At 36.8% G+C, this 16900-nt stretch overlaps 1 protein-coding gene across 1 annotated transcript; it reads left to right on the top strand.

Moving 5' to 3' along the window:
* The first annotated feature begins 11006 nt into the window (after positions 1 to 11006).
* LOC107749533 (vitelline membrane outer layer protein 1-like) lies at positions 11007 to 13402 on the top strand. The gene is made up of 5 exons (XM_016564707.1): positions 11007 to 11270; positions 11414 to 11541; positions 11679 to 11792; positions 12837 to 13018; positions 13115 to 13402. The coding sequence occupies exons 1-4, from the start codon at positions 11064 to 11066 to the stop codon at positions 13015 to 13017; spliced, it is 630 nt and encodes a 209-aa protein (XP_016420193.1). The 5' UTR covers positions 11007 to 11063; the 3' UTR covers position 13018; positions 13115 to 13402.
* The last annotated feature ends 3498 nt before the right edge of the window (positions 13403 to 16900 follow it).

The raw sequence follows: 16900 nt of genomic DNA, 5'->3' as shown, positions 1-16900 counted from the left end.
GCAATCAGTCAAGCGTCCCCAACTAAGCAAGCCAAAGGCGACAGTGGCAAGGAACCAAAACTCCATCGGTGACAGAAATGGAGAAAAAAACATTGAGAGAAACCAGGCTCAGTCGGGGAGCCAGTTCTCCTCTGGCCAGACGACACCAGTCAAGTCAAGTCACCTTCATTTATATAGCGCTTTTAACAATACAGACTGTGTCAAAGCAGCTTTACAGTATCAAAATAGGAAAATAGTGTGTCAATGCAAAAGGACAATAATAAACACTCAATTTTCAGTTAAAGGCAGTTCAATTCATCACACTTCAGTGATGTCATCGTCCAGCTCAGTTCAGTTTAAATAGTATCTGTGCAATCAAGTTGACAATATCGCTGGAAATTAAGTGTCCCCAACTAAACAAGCCAGAGTCGACAGCGGCAAGGAACCAAAACTGAATTGGTGACAGAATGGAGAAAAAAAACTTGGGAGAAACCAGGCTGAGTCGGGGGGCCAGTTCTCCTCTGGCCAGATGAACCAGCAGGGTGTGGTTTAATTCCAGCCTGCAACACAGGTGCAGAGGACTTGTCTGGTTCTCGTGGTCTTGTGCTGATGGTTGTCGAGGTGATAAGGTCTTCGCAGGGTAGCACATCTAGTTGACATGGTCTCCGCTGACATTCAGGGCTGTTGAGGTCGTCTCTAGGTGCTGATCCACCATCTGATCTGGATACAGACTGGAGATTATTTTTTTCTTTTCTTTTATGTAAAGCACTTTGAATTACCATTGTGTATGAAATGTGCTATTAAAATTTGCCTTGCCTTACGGTGACCTCGGAATAAAAATGAAAGAGACTAGTATTAGCGTAGATGCCATTTTTCTTATGATGTAGCAAGTACATCGGGTGTTATTGGAAGTGTTCCCGGCTCCGGTTGACGTAATTAATGCAGCCTAACAATCATTTAATGGATTATTTTTTTCTTTTCTTTTATGTAAAGCACTTTGAATTACCATTGTGTATGAAATGTGCTATTAAAATTTGCCTTGCCTTACGGTGACCTCGGAATAAAAATGAAAGAGACTAGTATTAGCGTAGATGCCATTTTTCTTACGATGTAGCAAGTACATCGGGTGTTATTGGAAGTGTTCCCGGCTCCGGTTGACCTAATTAATGCAGCCTAACAATCATTTAATGGATTTTAATTATAGAAATGCGATAGTGTATTATGTGTATGCCAGGTTAAAGAGATGGGTCTTTAATCTAGATTTAAACTGACAGAGTGTGTCTGTCTCCCGAACAATGCTAGGTAGATTGTTCCAGAGTTTGGGCGCTAAATAGGAAAAGGATCTGCCGCCCGCAGTTGATTTTGATATTCTAGGTATTATCAAATGGTCAGAGTTTTGAGATCGCAGCAGACATGAAGGACTATAATGTGTTATGAGCTCGCTCAAGTATTGAGGAGCTAAACCAGGGGTAGGCAAGTTTGGTCCTAGAGAGCAGTCCTGCAGAGTTCAGCTCCAACCCTGAAAAAAAAACTCACTGCCTATAGCCTTAGTAATCCTGAAGACATTGATTAGCTTGTTCGGGTGTGTTTGATTAGGGTTGGAGCTGAACTCTGCAGGACTGCGGCTCTCTAGGACCGAACTTGCCTACCCCTGAGCTAAACCATTGAGTGCTTTATAAGTAATTAGCAAGATTTTAAAATGTATTCGTTGTTCAATAGGGAGCCAGTGCAGTGTTGACAGAACCGGGCTAATATTTTCGTACTTCCTGGTTCTAGTAAGAACTCTAGCTGCTGCATTTTGGACCAGCTGGAGTTTGTTTATTAAGCACGCAGAGCAACCACCCAATAAAGCATTACAATAATCTAACCTTGAGGTCATGAACGCATGAATTAACTTTTCTGCATTTGACATTGAGAGCATAGGTCGTAATTTAGATATATTTTTAAGATGGAAAAATGCAGTTTTACAAATGCTAGAAACATGCTTTTCAAAGAAGATTGCTATCAAATAGAACACATAGGTTTTCAGAATTTAGCAGTAGGAAATTACTAGTCATCCAGTTTTTTATATCAACTATGCATTCCGTTAGTTTTGCAAATGTGTAGGTTTCATCGGGTCACAAAGAAATATAGAGTATCATCAACATAACAGTGAAAGCTAACACCATGTTTCTTGATGATATCTCACAAGGGTAACATGTAAAGTGTGAAAAGCAATGGTCCTAGTACTGAGTACGTACTCCATACTGTACTTGTGAATGATATGACATCTCGTCATTTACTGCTACGAACGATTGTCCAGATGTTGCAGGATGTAATGCAGTCCCATGTTGACTGCATCATCCATGGACCTGTTTGCTCGGTAAGCAAACTGCAGGGGGTCCAGTAAGGGTCCAATCATGTCCTTCAGGTAAGCCAACACCAGTCTTTCAAATGACTTCATGGCCACAGATGTAAGGGCAGCAGGTCTGTAATCGTTAAGTCCTGTGATTTTGGGTTTCTTTGGGATGGGGATGATGGTGGAGTGTTTAAAGCAGGAAGAGACTCCGCACAGCTCCAGTGATCTGTTGAAGATCTGTGAAAAGATGGAGGCCAGCTGGTCAGCACAGGTTTTCAGACAGGCTGGAGAAACACCGTCGGGCCTGTTGCTTTCCTTCTCTGCTGCTTCCTGAAGACCTTTACGCACATCATCTTCACTGATCTGAAGTACAGGAGTAGGGGAGACAGGGTTTGCTGGAGGTGTTGATGGCTGTGTAGAGAGTTGGTCAGAGCGGGTGTGGGGTGTGAGACCGGGAGTTTCAAATCTACAGTAAAACTCATTCAGGTCTTCAGCAATTTGTTGATTCGCCTCAGTGCTGGGGGATGGTGTCTTGTAGTTTTGTAATGTCTTTCAGACCTTTCCACACTGAAGCGGGGTCGTTGGCTGAAATCTGGTTTTCCAGCTTTTTAGAGTAGCTCCTCTTAGCCACTCTAATATCCTTATTCAGTGTGTTTCTAACCTGATTGTACAAGATTCTGTCCCCACTCCTGACGCTGTCTGAGTTTAGCTGTGAACCAAGGTTTGCCGTTGTTGTATGTTAAATAAGTCCTGGTAGGAATGCACATATCCTCACAGAAACTGATGTATGATGTTACAGTCTCTGTGAGCTCATCCAGATCAGTGGCAGCAGCTTCAAAAACACTCCAATCAGTGCAGTCGAAACAGGCTTGTAAATCCGGCTCTGTTTCGTTGGTCTATCTCTTTACAGATCTTACTACAGACTTAGCAGATTTAAGTTTTTGCCTGTATGTTGGAAGAAGATGAACCAGGCAGTGGTCAGAGAGTCCTAAAGCTGCTCTGGGGATGGAGCGATATGCATCCGTTATTGTGGTGTAACAGTGGTCCAAAATATTTTTGTCTCTGGTGGGGCATGTAATGTGTTTGAATTTTGGCAGTTCACGTGTGAGGTTTGCTTTATTAAAGTCCCCGAGAATGATTATAACAGAGTCTGGGTGTTGTTGTTCTGTGTCTGTGATTTGATCAGCCAGCTGTTGTAGCGCTGCGTTCAGGCATGCTTGCAGAGGAATGTAAACACTTACGAGAATGAACGAGGAAAACTCTTGCGGCGAGTAGAAAGGCTTACAGTTGAAGAAGAGCGCTTCTAGATCAGGACAGCACATCTTCTTCAATGCTGTTACATCTGTACACCACCTTTCATTAGCCAGGTTTCCATCCAAGGATTTTTTGCGAAAAAATATTTAGCGCTTCAAAATTTTCACCAATATAGCTGATGGAAATGCCATTTATCTATAAAATGTCTCATGTGTCGACACAATCTTTTTCCATTTAACTTTAGCGCATAAAATTTATATCGATAGTTCAAATGTCGCAAAAACTTGTTTGGAAACACTTTTTGTCGAGAAAAGGGGCTTTAACGCAAATAAATGTGGTGTCACATGACATAATTAGCCTATACACAGCGTCTGTGTTCGTGGTGTTGCTCACGTTAAAGCACCATTTCTCTGTAGTTCAAAAGCGCATTAAATCATAGGCATATTCATATTATTAAATTGTATCTAAAATTATTTTATATATGGTAAGAAAAAGACGAGTTACCTTTCAAACATACATATCTTAATTTGGTGTTCCTTTACGTTGCAAGTTAAAATGTATTAATTTAAACAAAAAGTAGGCCTACAAAATTCTACATTAATTCGTTTTGGCTTGTTAGCTTATATTCTCATTCTTGTTTTGTTCTCAGTTCTGTTCTACCGTTAAATTTAAAGGATTTGTTGTGGAGTGAGGGGAAGTAAAATAGCATGGTTTTTCAATAGGCCTAGCTATGTTTGACTGACTGTATTTTATTATGACAATGAACAGGCTGCGTTGTCGAGCTAGTAATGCTTAACTGCGCGCGTGAGGCGCTGGCACAATCACTTGATTTTTTTTCCCCTTTATAAAAGTGGAAACAATTACAATACTCCTCCTTTTGTGGTCATATAAGAGTAAGACATTATTTGAAACTATTTTAAATATTTAATTTACATTCACAATAAAAACAAAATATTGTGGTTTTGTAAAATAAAGGAAACAAACAGGATGCCGCTTTCTCAAGAACACATCACAAAAATTAAACGAAATTCTGCATATAGGCTGCTACTTGTTGCACGTTTTTTTTCTCTTTCGTTTTGTTAATTTATTAATTATTTAGACAATATTTTGCATATAAGCCTATTTATTTCTTTTATAGCTTTATGATGTTTTTCTCCTTCGCAGAAGCGCTGCAGGTGCGTGATGTGAACAAGTGAATCCTCACGTTCTGTTGTTTATGCTGCTTTTTGCGTGTATAAAATAAATCACCGGAAAACAAATTTAGGTATATTTAATGGGTCACAGCCACGTTGTAATTTAACAATCTTGTCGGTTAACGGTTAATAATGGCTTAACGACCATCGGTTGTCGGTTAGGAGAAATAAAATAACCGAAATGAACATTCCTATTTCCAATACAGTCTAATAAAAGTTAGAAAAACTTAAAGTCTGAAAAAAAAGAATACAACTGCACCTGTTTATGAATATTGCTTGATGCTCAAGTATCTAAATAGTCTATAGACCTAAGTACAAAAAAAAAAAATGCATGACACTTGTTAATAAACGATGCTAGGCAGATGCTAGGCAGAGCCGTTCTAAAGCCGTACTGTCGGAGCTTGACGAGTACGCCGGTTTGCTTCCCACGCTTGCACGTCTTTAAGCGCTTGAACACCGCAGCTGCTTCGCCAACTACAATGTCCTGTGTCGTGGCAATTTTCCATTTTAATAAAGGTATGAGACAAAAGTCTTATGAATATAAATTTTCTTGCAAGAAAAGTCATCCAAGTTGACTGCAGAGTGAGACCAAGAGGAAATACCCCAACTCAACATTTATACCTTCATCAAATGCGGATGCTTTGATCTCATCCAATCATAATGCATATTCAGCATATCTGTCCATTGTCCTCCAGGTGCGTTTCTAAGAAGCCAGGACCTCTTAGAAGCTAAAATAACATTTCCTGTCTCACACTTGTCTTGCACATACACACACACACACACACATTAAATAGTTTTCCTGTTATCTCTCAGCTCATCGGAAACTGAAGCATTTTGAAGCAAACTGAACCACTCAGAGACAGTCTAAAGAATACTCTTTAGTACCGTGAAGCAAATAATACTAATAATAATATTAATATTTCAGATAGAAATAAAATTTTCTCCACATCCTGCAAAACATCAGAAAACCAGTAGAAGATTGTGTGGTGTGCTCTGCCGAATGTTCATCCTTGGTGAAACTGATAGTGTTTGATAAACAAAAAAGAGGAAAAACTAACAAAAACATTAAAACAACTGGAGAGCTCAACATCAAGGCAGCCATCCGCGACGCCATCTTGAGATGAAACTTAATTTCTATCTGAAATAAATGCCTCTCTGAGCTGATATGCAAAGGAAAAAATAATAAAAACGGGATACACTGATCAGCCACATCATTAACAACCTGCCTAATATTGTGTAGGTCCCCCTTGTGCTAATAAAAAACAGATCTGATGCGTTGATGTGATCTCTGACATGAAGACATTAGTCATTCTCAGACTAAGTCATTAATGTTAATCAAAAAAATAAAAATCTATCCCTGCTCTTGACAAAATCACTTTTGTAACTTTAATAATGTTGGAAAGGCAGGGCTTAGCGCACTTGTCAAAGCCATCCGCGACGCCATCTTGAGATGAAACTTAATTTCTATCTGAAATAAATGCCTCTCTGAGCTGATATGCAAAGGAAAAAATAATAAAAACGGGATACACTGATCAGCCACATCATTAACAACCTGCCTAATATTGTGTAGGTCCCCCTTGTGCTAATAAAAAACAGATCTGATGCGTTGATGTGATCTCTGACATGAAGACATTAGTCATTCTCAGACTAAGTCATTAATGTTAATCAAAAAAAAAAAAATCTATCCCTGCTCTTGACAAAATCACTTTTGTAACTTTAATAATGTTGGAAAGACAGGGCTTAGCGCACTTGTCAATCATCACCGGAGAAATAACCTCTTTTTGTGTGTTATTGTGTGCGTCTGCGACTAATTGTGAGTACCCGTTTTGCTCCATAGTCTATCCTAGTTCATCCTAATATTCAGTTCCAAGACATGTTGGTATTTGTCTGCTGTTTGCAATTGAATGTCAGAAATAAGTGTTAAGGTTAAGCTAGCTAGTTCAGCGCATTCATGTGCTGTGTTTACAAATATAACATCGCTGTTTGGTTTCTTGCCACTGTCGCCTTTGGCTTGCTTAGTTGGGGACGCTTGACTGATTGCACAGATACTATTGGACGAGAGCTGAACTGGATGATGACATCACTGAATCATCAATAAACTGACTTTAGCTGGAAAAATTACTCTTTGTTATTGTTTTCTGGCATTATTGACAATCTATGTTCCTGTTTAACACTGTAAAGCTGCTTTGAGACAATCAGTATTGTATAAAGCGCTATACAAATAAAGGTGACTTGACTGTATCATCATCCTGTTCTGTATATGTTTATTTTTTATAATTTTGCTACTATACTGGAAATTATTTCTGTGAAGTTTATATGAGAGTACTGTATTGTACACTGTCATTGCCAGTATTGCGGCACGTTTTGTTTCAACGTGCCGATTATGTTTACATAAATGAGGACAGAGCTATATCGCATTGTATACTGCCACAGAACGTTGATACTGTATATTGTATTTAGGCACACTACAACATTGTATAGATTAATGTGATTTGTTTTGATACAGAAGTCAAGTCTTGTTATGCTGATTATTTCTTTATTTCTGTTTTATTGTAGAACCACATACACACATACACTCAAACAAATGCATTGTCAGTGTTCAATAAACCCCTTTGATTGAAGTTGACCACCTGATCCACTCCTGTGTTCTGATCGACTAGAGAAATCAGAACCACCTTAGAATACAATCCTAGTTCAGCTTCTTAACAAAGAATAAATATATAATTTACACAGTGAAAAACATGCAGAGTTTTGATTTGATTTGATTACACAACATATGTAGCATTTCTTATTTATTTGTTCTACTGTAGTTTTTTTTTTTTTTTGTCTTATTGTTTGTAATTAGTTTCTTATTCTTATTTAAGAGTTCAGGGCTGAGGCAAACAGAGTAATCCAGATAAACAGACAGAATATCAAGAACCAGGAAAACAAGACACGAGAGAACCAGGATAAAAGGCCAGGATAAAACTGCAGCTGTGACACATGCAAGACTAACTTTGTTAGTTTTCACTGTTCTTCTGATGATACTCAGCTTTATATTTCTTCACAGCCTGATGAAACAAACCAATTCACAAAACTAAAGGAATGCATAGGTGATATAAAGAACTGGATGACTAGTAATTTCCTACTTCTAAATTCTGAAGAAAAAAAATGAAAAAACAACAACAACAACAGAGGTTTTAATTACTGGACCAAAACCCTCTGCATGTAATAACCTAGAATACTGTATGGCAGCTTCAATGCAGCTATTGAATCAAATTAAATATTTTTTTTCTAAAGTTACTTTTCGATGTATTTCTCATTTAACACAATGGCTTTAAATGAACTTTTAGGGTAATTTCACAGCTAAATTTGATGCACCATTAATTTGGTTAATTTGATTATCACTTGAGAACTAGACGAGTCCTCTGCTCAATCTGACTTGTGCTGCAGCAATTAATTAAACCACGCCATGCTGGTTTGGTCTGGCCAGAGGAGAACTGGCCCCCGACTGAGCTTGGTTTCTCCCAAGGTTTTTTCTCCATTTCTGTCACCGATGGAGTTTTGGTTCCTTGCCGCTGTCACCTTTGGCTGGCTTAGTTGGGGACGCTTGATATTTGACATTATTATTGACTTGACTGCATAGACACTATTGGAAGAGAACTGAACTGAGTTGTATGATGACATCACTGTTTTCTCCAGAGCTGCTTTATAGATTAATTAAACTCATTTCATAATTGATGGACTTGACACAGTTATTGAACCTAACTAAATGAACAATGAACTGATTTTACTGAATGACTGTTTACTGTTGTCTTTTTAGAGATACTTTACAGAAGAATTAAATTCAGATAACAATTTGGGACAACCACAACAGCCCTGAATATCAGCGGAGACTACGACAACTAGATGAGCCGTAGAGACCGATCCACTCCGAAGACCTCATTGCCACGACAGCTATCGGCACAGATCCTAAACCAAGACCATGAGAACCAGACAAGCCTCTGCACAGACTGTGCATGATGGACCCGATCTTCAAGCAGAAGGAGCTGGATGAAATATTCAGAAAAATATCAGTCCACAAAACTCTGACCTGTGATGCAGCCTGGAATTAAACCACGCCATGCTGGTTTGGTCTGGCCAGAGGAGAACTGGCCCCCGACTGAGCTTGGTTTCTCCCAAGGTTTTTTCTCCATTTCTGTCACCGATGGAGTTTTGGTTCCTTGCCGCTGTCACCTTTGGCTGGCTTAGTTGGGGACGCTTGATATTTGACATTATTATTGACTTGACTGCATAGACACTATTGGAAGAGAACTGAACTGAGTTGTATGATGACATCACTGTTTTCTCCAGAGCTGCTTTATAGATTAATTAAACTCATTTCATAATTGATGGACTTGACACAGTTATTGAACCTAACTAAATGAACAATGAACTGATTTTACTGAATGACTGTTTACTGTTGTCTTTTTAGAGATACTTTACAGAAGAATTCAATTCAGTTTGCATCATTGAATCACTATTTTCTTGTTTACAGTGGTGTAATGTAATGAAGTAATAATACTTTGTTACAGTACTTACGTATTTTTTTTGAGAATCTGTACTTTACTTGAGTTTTTATATTTCTGTAAACTTTCACTTTTACTCCACTACATTTCCTAATTAAAATGTATACATACAGTATATCATCTGCGATAATATGGTAAGTGATGTTTTAATGATGTGCAATCTGACATTATCGAGTGTATATCACAAAAACACACAGAGAGAGTGCATGCATATACAGTACATGATTTAGTCTATTAAAATGCATTTAGAATAATCAAAATTCAAGGCATTCTAAATTGTAGGTGGCAAAAATGCATCTGTATGTCTTTTACATTTATATCATTTAATATAGTTAATCTATATCACACGAAGAGTGCCATTTTTTTCTCCAGATATCAGCATGAATGTAATATTGATTTTATAGAAGTTTAATAAAGTTAACATTAAGTGCCTTACATTTTAAACACAATATTGGCTGTTTTTGCTCAATTTTGCCAAAGAAAATAGTTCCAAACAAAGATCACAGCACTGTTTTGCATCTCAGAGCAACACACAGGATGGTGTTTCCTTATTGAATGAATCAACTTTTTGAACTAATTGGTTGAATGAATGATTCAGTGACTCACTCATTAACACAATCAAATGCTTCGTTACTGAATGAATCAGCCATTTGAATGACTGCCACCTGTTTTAAGTTGCGATCACAATCAGACACTCAGATTGTCACATACTGCAGAGCAACTGAGTTTGGATTTTCTTTCAGGTGTTAGAGGACGACAACAAGAACAGCAAGAAGATCAGATGGATTATAAAAACTGAAAAAATGCTATGATGAACCATGAACCATGTCATACCACAATGCTGTAATGCACAGTCAGCTGGACTTGACTTGACATCAGATGTTTGATTACATTAGTGCATGTGGCAGACGGTTTGATCTAAAGCGACTTACACTGCATTCAAAGTAACTGTCTTATCGGTTCATGCATTTCCTGGGAATGAACAGTGAACTACAATAACACTACATTACATTTAAGTGTAATACTGTCAACCCTGTTAACCTTGTATAAGATTAGAAAAATGCATATAAACTATCAAGCAAAGCTGTTTCAATGAGCAGCATTTGATCTGATCACTCAGTGTTTGTATAAAGTGTGTTTGCATGCAGATAATTGACTTTAATATCCGAGTCCATTCAGTCATTTAGTTTTGCACTGTTGTCTTGATCACTGGCAGGAACAATAATATGAATAAACACTGATTCTTTTGTTAACTAATCTGAGTTTGTTCTGTGGATATTTATTTTTTCACGCAAAGCATCACATGACTTAAGAAGACTGTTAACTTTCTTATTTCTTATTCTAATCAACTATATATTTTTATGTAATTTTTCTTATTTCTTAAGCTTCACTTTTGACTTCCTGTCACTTGTGAAACTTCCTTTCATTGTGTGCACATCATGGTCACACCTAGACAAAACGAGAACTAGATCTCAGACACAATGGTACACACGTATGATAACGGCAACCAAACACACACACACACATATATATGCTCGTACACACATCTTAATTGTAGTTATATTTCTTAATATCCATATAGGGTCATGTTTGACCTCTGACTACTTTGATTGGATGTCCAGAACATCCTGTATGTTGTTGTATGAATCTGTGTTGTATAAATATGACCCATTTTCCTTAAGCCTTCTGTGTCTTCTTGATCAATCAATTAATTTCATCAGTATTTTAATCGATCAGGCCAGTGCTGTAGCAATGCATCACTTCATTTCCATGATGTTTTCACTGCTAGTCATTACTGGGCTGCAGGTGAGCGTTCAGTCCGCAGGAAGACGTCCTGAGCGGAGCGTCAACAGACATTACAGATCGGAGCTGACTGTGCCGAATGGAAGGGGATGGGGGTCGTGGGGTCACAGGGAAATGTGTCCAAGTGGAACGTACGCCGCAGGGTTTAGTCTAAAGGTAAGCTAAGAATTGACTTCATTACAGCTTAATGGTTAAAAGAAGGTTGAAGGTTCAAACTCTGGAGTTGCTGCTAGTAATTAAATTCCAGGTATTTCTAAGGAAACTGCACCTGCTTTGTTTTGTTTTGTTTTGTTTGTAAGGTGGAAGATCCCATTGGTCATTGGGATGATACTGCACTCAACGGGATACGCCTTCACTGTGTTCATACGTCTACAGGCTTAACACACTCATATTACAACTACGTCTCAGTTGGGTCAGATGTAGGCAGGTAATGGGCTCAGTCTAAAGAGTAATAATGTAGCAGGTTTGCGGTTATTAAGAAATGTTATGTTAAGAGTCAGTTTCTTCATAAGCTAGATAAATGAATGTTCTTGAAAATAATGATTTTTTGTGTTTTTTCTTCAGCTGGGGTCGTTGGACAGATATCAAATGGTGTCCTTTTGGATTCTTGACTGCTTTTCACCTGAGAGTTGAAGTGCCTCAAGGAAAGGGTGACGACACAGCCGCAAACAACATCAGGTGAGTATCTGCTTTTGTGCTGAAAATCCTTTAACCTGATTTGGTGCTCTTGGTCAAAAATAACCGGTGTTTTACAAATTGCTTGTAAATCACTCATTATCAGTGTTGGGCTCGTTACTCCAAAAAATGTATTTATAACTCATTATTAGTTACTCCTTTCAAAAGTAATATTATTACTTTACTTTTTACTTTCTGGCAACAGTAATTAGTTAGACTATTAGTTACATTATTTTCCCTTCACGCCCCACAGAAGTTGTAATTGTGTATCTTCCCCACAAAATTCTTCTAAAATATTACTAACAATATATTTCTGCCTCATCATTTGACCAAAATCTACATTGGATGGCACTCAGAAGTTTTTACAAACACTGATTGATAATGACTTTTAAGTAAAAGTGTTGTATTAATTGTCATGTGTAGCTTGAAGCTATAATTTCTTTGTTACCCATATATGATTATACTTCATGAAGTATTTTATCAAAAGAAATCACACATCTTAGTACATCTGTGTTCAGATCAGCTTTTCTCCTGACAAAATTCTTCATGTGAGTCGTAAAAATTATGAAAATAAATCTAGGAATTATTGGATTGTTGGATTTCAAATTAGTAGGGTTTGAGGCATCAAAAGTAACTAAGTAACGAGCTGTTTTATGGATGGTAACTGTAATATTATTACTGAAATCTTATTAGTAATTAGTTACACTACTAGTTACTGCAAAAGTAATATTATTACTGTAGCTAGTTACTGCCCAACACTGCTCATTATTATGCTTTATTATATCACCTAATCTTTTTGGAACTGATTGATTGTAGGCCTCATTGATCTGTGCTTATGCACCTCAGTTTTGGAGTGAAAAACTGGATAATTTTGTCCAAATTTACTCAAGTTTACTCAAACTTAGCTGAGTAGCCACTGAAACCAGTTTTGTGCTACAGGCCTCTGGTCAAATTGCAAGTTCCAAGAGTTTGTTTTGCCTTGTTTTGTTAGTATTGATTGAAATAACATATTTTATCATAATGTTGTCACATCCAAATTTCTTCCAGGTTCATATGCAGTCAAGGGCATTTACTGCTGGGTGACGGCACACACTGGGGCGACTGGGGCGACTGGAGCCAAACATGTCAAGGAAAGGGAATTTGTGGTATCAAGACGCGGATAGAAAAGCCGCAAGGACGCGGAGACGACACCGCTCTCAATGACGTGCGCATGTTCTGCTGCAATTAAGGTGAAGCGATCGCAATCAAACACTCGGATCGCAGAGCTGTTTGGAAGATCTCAGTGATGTTAGTGCTGGCTTATCTGAGTTTGGCTTTTCTTTCAGGTGTTAGAGAACGACAACAAGAACTGCAAGAAGATCAGATGGATCATAATAATTGATCAGCATACTGTTATGAGCTCTCATGAACCATGTCATACAACACCTAGTCATTAACACAAAATAAAGCATGTGATCAGGACCTCAACACAAAGCAGAGGTCGACTGTACATCATCTCATTTATTACATGGCAATGCAAAGTGTGTTTTATCAGTTCAATCTCTGTATACTCGACATTAACTGTAAAGCTGTCAACCCGGTTACCTGTCATTTTTCTGAGGGCATAATTATATCCTAACATCTATTAAAATATATATTTAGCTTGAAATGACATTAGTGTTTGTCTGTTGATTAATGTGCTTCTTCGCCGACCTGATATTTATTTGCATCTCATTCTTTTATTTTTTTAATTTCTCATGATTGACTAATCAAAATAAATTAAGAAATGCTTTGTGAACAATAGGCACATTTCCAATCACTTTAATTCAAATGATTTAAATAAATTATTTCTGTGAACCTATTAAATATCAACATAAAAAATGCATTAAATAAAAATTTCCCAAAAGGTCCAAGCAATGCCATTTGAAAGGAGCTTTTTTATGGTGTTCAAACAGCTGATAAAAACATCACAATAATCCACAAGTAATCCACAGCACTCCAGTCCATCAGTTAACATCTGGAGAAGACAAAAGCTGAAACACATCCAGCATTAAGACGCTTTTAACTAAAACACATTGAGTCCATAATCCATAATAACTCTTACTCCAGTGAAAAAGTGTTCTGGTGTGAATCAGGAGAGAAATCTGCACAGATCAAGCAGCGTTTAAACAGCTCTAAACAAATATGTGGCTGGATTTTGATGCGAGACACAACAGGAGATGTACTTTTTCACTGGAGGAAGCAAGATTATGGATTATGGATTATGGAATCGACTTGATGTTTTTATCAGCTGGGGCCAGTTGCATAAACATAGTCACTATGTTAAGATTGTGTCTTAAGAACTAGTTTGACCAACTAGCAGTTAGCCAAGAAGTAACTAGTCTTACTTTTTAATTCAAATTAGCCCAGTCTACCTTTTTGTAACTGATTTTAAAAAGTTATGACCAGTCTAGAAGAAACAAATTACATGACTAACTTTTTAAGACTAAGACTAAGTCTAAACAGTTTATGCAACCGGCCACTGTTTGGACTCTCATTCTGACGGCACCCATTCACTGCAGAGCATCCATTGCTGAGACACTGATGCAATGCTGCATTTCTCCAAACCTGATGAAGAAACAAACTCATCTACATCTCATATGACCTGAGTGTGAGCACATTTTCACCAATTTCTATTTTTTGGATAAACTATGCCTTTAAGGAACCTACTCTACAGTATTTATTTGTCTTTAACACCTCAAGAAAGATAATAAAAAATGTAAGCTATCAAGCAAAGTTGTTTCAAAGGGCACATGCTTTTACTAGCAATGCGAAGCATTTGAGCAGTCAGTGTTTGTCTAAAGTGCGTTTATTGTCTTCACAATCATTTAGTTTTGCATTATTGTCTTGAACGATCATATGGATAAACACTGATTCTGTAGCTGAATGTATTGATTTCTTCATGCAAATTACTATGACTTCAGAAGTCAAGTTCTAGTTAAATTTGTCTCTCGTAAGAAAGAAAATCATACGGGATCGGACCGAAATGAAGGTGAGTAAATGATGACAGGATGATAATTTTAGCTGATCTTTTCCTCACAAGAGTTGATATTTACTGCAGGAAAGCAAAAAAGTTGTTTTTAATGTTGAGCTAATATTCTCTGTGTTGAGGTACATGCTTAGTATTTCTCTCTGAACTCTCCAAAATTACAAAATCAAAGCAGCAACTTAACATTTTATGGGAATTTTACCAAGTAAAACACTCCAAGCACACTAACAGTTTGTGTTCAGTGCTCCTGGCTGCTGATTGGCAAATATATATATGCAATATGTACTATTTGTTTATGCATTATTATTTAACATCCTTTAACAAGTTGGCATTTTTTCTTTATTTAAGCAAAAGCTGCAGGGTTTAACTGCAATTGTTTTTGAATTATATATATATAAATTTAAATAATTTGTACTTTTGTACAAATTTTGTTTTCTTTAAGCAAAAACTCACTTCATTTTGATATATTTTTCATAATACAAGACATGTTTTGTCATTTTGCTTCTCAAGTAAATGTATCTTGATTTATGAATGTTTAGATATTTGTACTGGAGAACAAGACCAAAATACTGAGGCAGAAAATATAGATATTTTTTTTTTTTTGCAATGCAGTATGAATTATTTTTAGTCACCCAATTTAGTTAGTCTATTATTATTGGTAAGTTAACTCTGTTCCCAATGGACAATTGTTTTAATATGTTTGCTGCAATGAAAGGCCTGTTTTAATGTATCAGCATTAAAGTCTCTGTCTGAGAAGCACCTTGAAGTCCCACATCCTTTATGACAACGTTTGACATCAGATGTTTGATTACATTAGTGCATGTGGCAGACGGTTCGATCTAAAGTGACTTACACTGCATTCAAAGTAACTGTCTTATCGGTTCATGCATTTCCAGGGAATGAACTGTGAACTCTACAGGATCTCTACATTTATGAACAATACTGTCATCCGTGCTAAACTCTGTTACCTTTCCGAGGGCATATTTATATCCTACACTCTTAAAAATAAAGGTTATTTGTTGGCATTTATGGTTCCATAAAGAAACTTTAACATCCATGAAATCTTTCCATTCCATAAATGTTTCTTTATAGTGCAGAAAGGTTCTTTTGAATATGAAAACTATTTTGTTTAGTTTTTGCTTAAAGGTCCGATTTCTGCTTTACAGAATCAATTTTTCTTTAAAATCTTGTATAAGATTAAAAAATTTAAATAAAATATCAAGCAAAGCTGTTTCAATGATCAGTCAGTGTTTGTCTAAAGTGTGTTTACATGCAGCTCATTAATGAACACTGATCTGAGTTTGTTCTGTGGATATTTATTGCTTCACACAAAGCATCACGTGACTTAAGAAGACTGTTAACTTTCTTATTTCTTATTCTAATTAAATATATATTTTTATATAATATTTCTTATTTCTTAAGCTTCACGTTTGACTTCCTTTCACTTGTGAAACTTCCTTTCATTGTGTGCACATCATGGTCACACCTAGACAAAACGAGAACTAGATCTCGGACACACTGGTACACACGTATGATAACGGCAACCAAGCACACACACACATATATGCTCGTACACACATCTTAATTGTAGTTATATTTCTTAATATCCATATAGGGTCATGTTTGACCTCTGACTACTTTGATTGGATGCCGAGAGAATCAAATATGACCCATCTTCTTTAATAAAGTTGAGAATGTTATGGTAGTACATTGGCTCTCTGTGTCTGCTTGATCAATTCATTTCATCAGTATTTTAATTGATCAGGCCAGTGCTGTAGCAATGCATCACTTAATTTCCATGATGTTTTCAAAGGTCCGATTTCTGCTTTACAGAATCAATTTTTCTTTAAAATCTTGTATAAGATTAAAAAATTTAAATAAAATATCAAGCAAAGCTGTTTCAATGATCAGTCAGTGTTTGTCTAAAGTGTGTTTACATGCAGCTCATTAATGAACACTGATCTGAGTTTGTTCTGTGGATATTTATTGCTTCACACAAAGCATCACGTGACTTAAGAAGACTGTTAACTTTCTTATTTCTTATTCTAATTAAATATATATTTTTATATAATATTTCTTATTTCTTAAGCTTCACGTTTGACTT

The sequence above is a fragment of the Sinocyclocheilus rhinocerous genome, unplaced genomic scaffold (assembly GCF_001515625.1).
Source record: "Sinocyclocheilus rhinocerous isolate Xijiao unplaced genomic scaffold, SAMN03320098_v1.1 scaffold1071, whole genome shotgun sequence".
Taxonomy (NCBI): Eukaryota; Metazoa; Chordata; class Actinopteri; order Cypriniformes; family Cyprinidae; genus Sinocyclocheilus; species Sinocyclocheilus rhinocerous.
The sequence above is the reverse complement of the archived record's forward strand: the minus strand, read 5'-3'. Positions and strand labels throughout refer to the sequence as shown.